Source organism: Podarcis raffonei, chromosome 6 (assembly GCF_027172205.1).
Source record: "Podarcis raffonei isolate rPodRaf1 chromosome 6, rPodRaf1.pri, whole genome shotgun sequence".
NCBI lineage: Eukaryota > Metazoa > Chordata > Lepidosauria > Squamata > Lacertidae > Podarcis > Podarcis raffonei.
This window is the reverse complement of record NC_070607.1, coordinates 91,064,921-91,072,456: the sequence shown is the minus strand read 5'-3', so window position 1 is coordinate 91,072,456 and position 7,536 is coordinate 91,064,921. Positions and strand designations below refer to the sequence as shown.

Genomic DNA, 7,536 nt, shown 5'->3' with positions numbered 1-7,536 from the left:
ATTTCACCACATCGTTGTCTGCTAGTGATGGGGAATAGGAGAAGACATGGGATATCAGGGTTTCAGGACACAGTAAGATGTACTAGATGTTGCTGAATTACAACTCCCGACACCTCTGGGGATGATGGGACTTGTAGTTAATCAACATCTCAAGGACCAAAGACTCCCCACAGCTGCACCAGGTGTTACTAAGAAATGGGCGGCACTAAGACACACAGCTGTGCATTAACCATAACATTAACTTTGGCGTTTAACAGCTCCACAGAGATCTCTGAGAAATTCAAACTTTGCTTGTCTGCTAGTTCCTGGAACATTCAAAGAGGAGTCTTGGGATCAGACTCACAGGGTAGTATTCCACCAAGTTTTACTCAAAGAAGGCCTAATAAAATTAATGGGCCTAGCTTAGTCATGTTTAGTTTCAGTGGGTTCATTCTGAGCAAATGCCACCCCATATTAAGTTTTTCAGGCGGAGTGCTGTCTGCAGAATTCTTCCCACCGCTGGTGTCAGAAACATGGACCGAAGCCATCCCTGGGCCTGACCGCCAGGACGCCCAGATTTTTGCTCCTTCCAGCAATTGCAGACTTAAGGCACAAGAGGGTGAGTTAAGGACTAACATTCAGTTCTTTTAACATTCTCAGTTCACGTAAACACCAATGAAATATATAAACAGGGAATCTTGTAGAGACGAAAGGTAGAGAACTCAGGATTTTACAGAAGGTGCTTTTCCCTTGACTTACCCCAACACATTTTCCATCTGAAATGGGGAAGAAGTGTCAAACAGCTCTCTCCCAAGAAGCCCAGTACACTATTTTATGCTGAAGGCTCAAAGCTTTCATGCTCCTCTAGTTAAAGGGACTCTCATAAGACACTCTATGGATCCACATTCCTCTTTCAAATTCCTAGGGCTACTGCCCCACAGCCCTTGGAAGAAAGTGAGAGCTAGCAGGAAATCTATATGGCCTCACTGTGCATTATATATAAAACAATATTGCAACTACATTTTCTCCTTTGCACGAACCTCTAGCAAGCTCTCCACCAGTGGCTATGTCCTCATTTCTTTGCTTATGTAATACAGTACACAACCTACAATGAACCAAAATCCCTACATCCTATTAAAATACACACACACACACACACACTAAGCAAAATGGAATGGTTCTGGAATAAAGGGGGAAAATTGTTGCCTATCTCTAGTGACGTTACAGGTACTAGCCAATTCCACCAGAGCACTTCAACCTAGACCAGGGTTTCCCAAACTTGGGTCTCTAGCAGTTTTTGGACTACAGTTCCCATCATCCTTGACCACGGGTCCTGCTAGCTAGGGTTGATGGGAACTGTAGTCCAAAGACCCAAGTTTGGGAAACCCTGACCTAGACAAAAAATACATTAACAGGACCAGTGGGAGGAGCCAGAGCCCACATGGAATCTGGCAGGTTTATGGGCAGAGTCTGGCAGAATCCAGAGTTTACTGACTTTTCAGAGCCCAGTCCTGGTTTTCTGAGAGGACACGGTTTTACCAGTCAAACCAGTTAAAATGCTGACTGAGTGGCAAGCCTACCTGCTGGCAGTGCAGAGAGGCCTAAATTCACATTTTCCTTAGAGATTAAAAAAAATAATAATACTGGTGTGTGCAGGAAATATATCCCTCCCTCCCAACAACAGGAACTCTTCCCTGGAGAAAACTGTCAGGATGTCATCTAAGAACTGAGAAGAAAGAAAAACAACTAACCCATTATTGCTCACATACATGCTCTCACACAAAGTCATTATCTGGAAGTCTACCGGCTGAGAAAACTCACAACTGCGTTGCGTCATTTTTGATAGGAGACCCAACGAGGGTCTCTGGAACAGAGAATCAAAATGGTACAGAAAAACTGCAGGTTTCACAAACACTTCAGCTGCGACCCGGAAGACCAATGTTAAGGCTGCAGAAAACAATTTCTCTTTTTAACGGGCAGATTAGGCCTTGACTCTGCTCTTCCCGGGACAACGTTATGTAGCCACAACTCTGTTGCAGTGGTCTTTTGTGGGTGCACATCGATGGAACTGAAAATATCAGTAAGCCACTCGATATCCATTTGTCAATTTCTTCGTTCATTCTTCATCCATTTCTTCATCCATAAAAACTATCTCGGTGTCCTGTTTAAATTCTGCGTTCTCCCATTCCAGACTTTGTGTCCTGTCTAAATCTTGGTCCCTACAGTTCTACAAAAGCAGAGTCTGTGTCCACTCTGTGAGCTTTCCCAAAGATGAGGAAAGTGCAAAGTCCAAAGGCGTTTACTGCTGCCACAAGATTGAAAACAGATACCCATGAACCAGTGATTTCGATCAGATGTCCGGCTAGGTACACACAAACAACACCTACGTGCAGAAAGAAAGGGAACAGATTGGCAATTTTTAAAAAAATCCATACAATTAGCCTCTTGGGTTTTTTTGCTCATGGGGTAAAAAACCAAACCAAAACCAAAATCCCTATTGATTTGATTACACCAGTTTACTTGAAAGATCTCCTGAACCCAGTCAACTGCTTTGACCTGCAGAACAGTCACTTCTACAAACCTTGCCATTTTCATATATAACATTATTACATAGATTTGTTTGAAAACCGCCGATGTGATTTATATTTACATTTTAATCTGTTTTTAATGTTGATTTTTATCGGCATTTTTTAATTAATATGCCGTTTCATGCAAACTGCTTGGAAGGTTTTTGTGAATCGAGTGGTATGGAAATCTCGATAAATAAAAATACAGTAAAAAAATGTGCTGCAAACACATTGACTATCTTTACACTTAGGTTGGCGGTCCCTCCCATCCCACACAAAGCTTTAAAGAATTGTTCAGTCCTTGATTTATTTATTTTTTGCAGGAGGAGCATAGGTAGACAGGGCCCTTAATGAATTCCACAAGCTCCACATCCAGCTCCACTGATATTTTGGCTAGGTAATGACCAAAACCCCTTACTCCACCACTCCAGAAGCTAAGGAGTTAACTAAGGAGTCTGGGGCTCCCTTTAATTCAATTACAGTTGTACCTTGGTTCTCAAATGCCTTGGTACTCAAACAACTTGGAACTCAAACACTGTAAACCCGGAAGTAAGTGTTTCAGTTTGTGAACTTTTTCTGGAAGCCAAACATGCACTGTTTTGAGTGCCACACTTCCATTTTGAATGTTACACTGAGGTCTGTCTGTTTTTGCTATTAATTTTGCATTTTTGTAGCTTTTTTTTATGACTGTGTGGAACCCAGTTCAGTTACTGATTGACTGATTGTGTGACTGCAGTACATTATTTATTGCTTTCATTTTATGGATCAATGGTCTCATTAGATAGTAAAATTCATGTTAAATTGCTGTTTTAGGGGTTGTTTTTAAAAGTCTGGAACGGATTAATCCATTTTGCATTACTTTCTATGGGAAAGCGTGCCTTGGTTTTGGAACGCTTTGGTTTTGGAACGGACTTCTGGAACGGATTAAGTTTGAGAACCAAAGTACCACTGTACATAAATTATTTGTCAGGGCTCCCTGGCCATCCTCAGAGGGCCAAAATCCCCAGGGTTCTTTGTGCTAAGGGACTACTTAACAAACCAGTCCTTTGTGTGGACGGACTTAATGGAAGACTTAATGGAGCAAATTTCTGAACAAACACTTACCTAATAAGGCCCCACCGGTATTTGCCACACCTGTGGAGAGAAAGGAAACTGAGGCATGGCTTTGAAAAAAATGCACAATGCATTTAATCCAGGGTTGGAGAACCCTGCAACTTTCTAGCTGTTGTGTAGACTCTCAAACTCCAACCATCCCCAGCCAGCATGGCCAATCATCAGGGATGATGGAAGTGTTGGCTGTTTGCAGTTTAGTAGCGCAGAGAGCTTGCTGGGGAGACCATGCATTAAAAGGAAAGGACTCAAAAATAACTTAAACTAGGTTTTAATAAGAAAAACAAAAACTCCTTTTACACTAAATACATTAACAACCAAACCAGACCCAACCACCAACCCATCCCCCAGGGTAATGGGAGAGCTAGGTGCTGCTCCTTATATACTACACCCAAATGCTGACACACCTTAATCAAATACACTCAACAGCACCTGCTACGTTTCACAGCTGTAAAGCTGGGTCTCGTTATCTTACTCTGGCCCTTGCTCTGGCCCCTTAAAGACATACACATCGGGTGGAACAATGATGAACCTTTACATTTAAAGAAACCATTCAACATTTCCCCTGCGGTTCATCATTGTGGAACAAAAACATAAAGCATATTTTGTACATGTCTTTCATGTGTAACCTTTGGAAGTGCTTTAGTAAAAATGTCCGCAATTTGATTGTCACCTGGAACATATTCAAATACAATCATTTCGTCAGCAATTAGTTTCTTTACAAACTGTAAACGTAACCTTAAGACTCTAGTGCGCTGCGTATTGGTCTCTGAACACAGGATAGCAAGTCCGCTCTGGGAATCAAGGTAAACTTTTACTGGTAGTGTTACTTGCATCTGTAGGTCTGCAAATACTTGCAGATACCATTCTACATCACGAGTGGCCTGAACGCATGCACATAATTCACTCTCTGTTGTGGAGAGACAAATAATGGTTTGTGTCTGGGACTTCCATTCAAATGGACAACCATTATAACAAAACACCATACCAGACACACCCCTGCAATTATTTTGTTCCACTGCATGAGATGCATCGCAGAAAATTTCAAAACCTTTGTCAATACATGTTGTAAACTGCAACCTATAATGTTTGGTGTGTTTAAGGTAATTTCTGAACATCATTATAGCTTTTTGGCTCAAAAACCGCCTTATTGGCATACACAGTATTAAAATGTTCATCTGCAAATCGTTGTGGCTTCTGTCTCTTTCTATCTGAACGTCTCAGTCCGGAAGGAGAGTCAGACTCCTCAGACTTAATGGGACTAAGTGAACCACTAGTTTCAGGTTGTAAATCATTGTCAGATTGAAGAGATGCCTGTAGGCTAAGCTCACGGTCAGAAAACTCAAGAGAATCTAACCTCCCCTCGGGTGCCTGTGACTTTAAATCCTCAAACAAATTAGATTCAACAGACTTTTTGTCTTTTTCCATTAATTCAGAAGCACCATTTCCTGCTGCTGCTGCTTCCTCCTCTTCTTCCTCAGTATTATCTATACCATCAGTATCTTGGAAGACAGCAACTCCATTCCAATTTACAGTTTGTATCATGCTTCTGGTAATATGAAATTTGCCAGTTGCTGGTATGTAAATTCTGTACGCCCCCTGCTGGTAGCCCATTAATTTTCCCTGGACACTACGTTCACCCAATTTCTGCTTAGCGGGATAATGCATTGTTACATCTGAACCCCAAATGCGTAGGTATTTCAGATTAGGGCGTTTTTTAAACAGCTTCTCATAGGGGGTGACATCTAAACCAGAATGATAACTGCGATTTCTAACATAACAAAACGCATTAAGCGCTTCAGCCCAAAAGTCTTTGGACAGATTAGCATCGTGCAGATACGTTTTAACCCCTGCCTGTAGGTCACGCTGCACAACTTCAACAAGCCCATTTTGCCAGGGACTTCGAGGGCAAGATAACTCATGAGTAGTCCCCTGCGCTTCCAGGAAATTCTCAAAATCCTCAGAAACAAATTCTCCACCCCGGTCAGAAAACAGGTTCTTAATAGGTTTGTTAAAGTGCGTTTTTACCCAGTTGCAAAAAACTTTGTACTTCTCAAATGCTTGGGACTTCTCAGCTATTGCATAAGTCCAACAATATCTACTATACTGGTCTATCAGAGTAAGCCAGTACTTAGAACCTCCTAATGATGGTGGGAGTGGCCCAACTAAATCACAGTGTACACGCTCAAATGGCTCAGTTACTTTCCTATCTGAGCACCTACCCTTGCGTGCAACCTTAATCTTATTCTTGCAACAGGATAGACATTGCATAAAGAATTTACATGGTTTTAAGTTGAGGCCATTAACAATATTCTTTGTCTTAATTACATCAGCAAAATTCAGGTGTCCCAGAATTCTGTGCGCCTCATGGACACACCCGGAATGTGGCCTTACATTCCTCAACCCCTGGCTTGACTGTGCTGCTCTGCAATTTATAGGCGATTGGGAGTAGGTGCGAAAATACAGTCTATATAAACCATCAGATTCCCGGGCATATAATAGACGTTTGTTCCCATCGAAAAACTCACACATTGACTTTAAGAAACGCACAGTTATGCCTTGACGAGCAAAGCACCTTACTGACAATAAATTGTCCACTGACGGGCAGTAAATGCAGTTCGCTATTGTAATGTTTAAAGAGTCAAGTTTAACAGTACCCCTGCCAAGCGACTGCAAGACTTGTGAATTGGCTAAATGTACATTACCAATTTCCTCTTCGAAAGAAATAAACAAGCTTCGATCGTTGCAAATATGCTGAGATGCTCCTGAGTCCACAACAAAAGACTTCCACATGGCACGTTTAAGTCTTTTACGATCTGTTGTCCTAGCATGGAAAACTCGCGGCTCGTTTCTGTCTCTACTATACGATGTCGGCTGCTGGGCCGACGACCGTGACTGACGAACAGAAACAGGCTTGGGAGTACTTTGCTTTCTTTTGGCTCTGCAGTCCTTTGCAAAATGTCCTTGCTTATTGCAGAACCAACAACGCTTTGCAGCTTTAAATGCAGTTGTATCACCACAGGTTTGCATATGGCGTTCCTCATTACTTCTGGAAATAGGAGGGCTTATGGCACAAGCCTCCCTTCTATCCAACTCGCCCATTAATCTTGCCGTTACCCCTTCCACAGTTAATTGTGCTGGTGGAACAGCAGATATCTGGCTAGCTATGCCATCAAAGTCCTCGTTAAGGGAACAAAGAATGATAAAAACATACTGAATATCAGGTATCTCCATGTCCCTTCGAATTAATTCGCCGCGTATTGCCTCCAGACGTCTCAAGTGTGCTGCCAAATCACCACCAGGCTGCAACTTCGTCTGGTACAACTGCTTGAAAAACGTCAATGCAGATGCTGACTCTTTTCTAACATGCACTGCTGCAAGACTGTCCCACATTTCTTTGGCAGTTTTCTTATTCCTTATATAGACTACTTGCTGGTCGCTGACTGCCAAATTAATTATCGCCCTGGCTTTTGCATCTCCTTTCGACCAAGCATTAGTCACAGGGTCAGGAGGGTCATCAGTTACATAGGTCCATACTTCTCTAGAGGTCAAAAGCGCCTCCACCCGAAAAGACCATAAACTATAGTTCTCATCTGTTAGCTGTGGGAAGACCAGAGCCTTCTCAGCTTCAGGAACCCGGTCAACCATTCTGGAACTCTTCCAGACCCACAGAACTACGCTAACAGGAGAAGGAGTTTTCAAACCTTTCTCAGAGTCCAAAAATATGCAGTCATCCACTCAGCAGCTGGGCCCATAACCAAAGATGTTGGCTGTTTGCAGTTTAGTAGCGCAGAGAGCTTGCTGGGGAGACCATGCATTAAAAGGAAAGGACTCAAAAATAACTTAAACTAGGTTTTAATAAGAAAAACAAAAACTCCTT

General features: G+C 42.3%; 1 protein-coding gene across 2 annotated transcripts in view; it reads right to left on the bottom strand.

Moving 5' to 3' along the window:
• Positions 1-2,074: 2,074 nt before the first annotated feature.
• SLC17A9 (solute carrier family 17 member 9) overlaps positions 2,075-7,536 on the bottom strand; it is a 35,603-nt gene continuing 30,141 nt past the window's right edge. For both annotated transcript variants that reach the window (XM_053394473.1, XM_053394472.1), the window contains exons 12-13: positions 3,651-3,680; positions 2,075-2,362 (exon numbers count right to left, since the gene is read on the bottom strand). In XM_053394473.1, the coding sequence (XP_053250448.1) occupies positions 2,199-2,362; positions 3,651-3,680 (194 nt within the window). In that variant the 3' untranslated portion in view covers positions 2,075-2,198. The remainder of the gene's footprint in view (positions 2,363-3,650; positions 3,681-7,536) is intronic.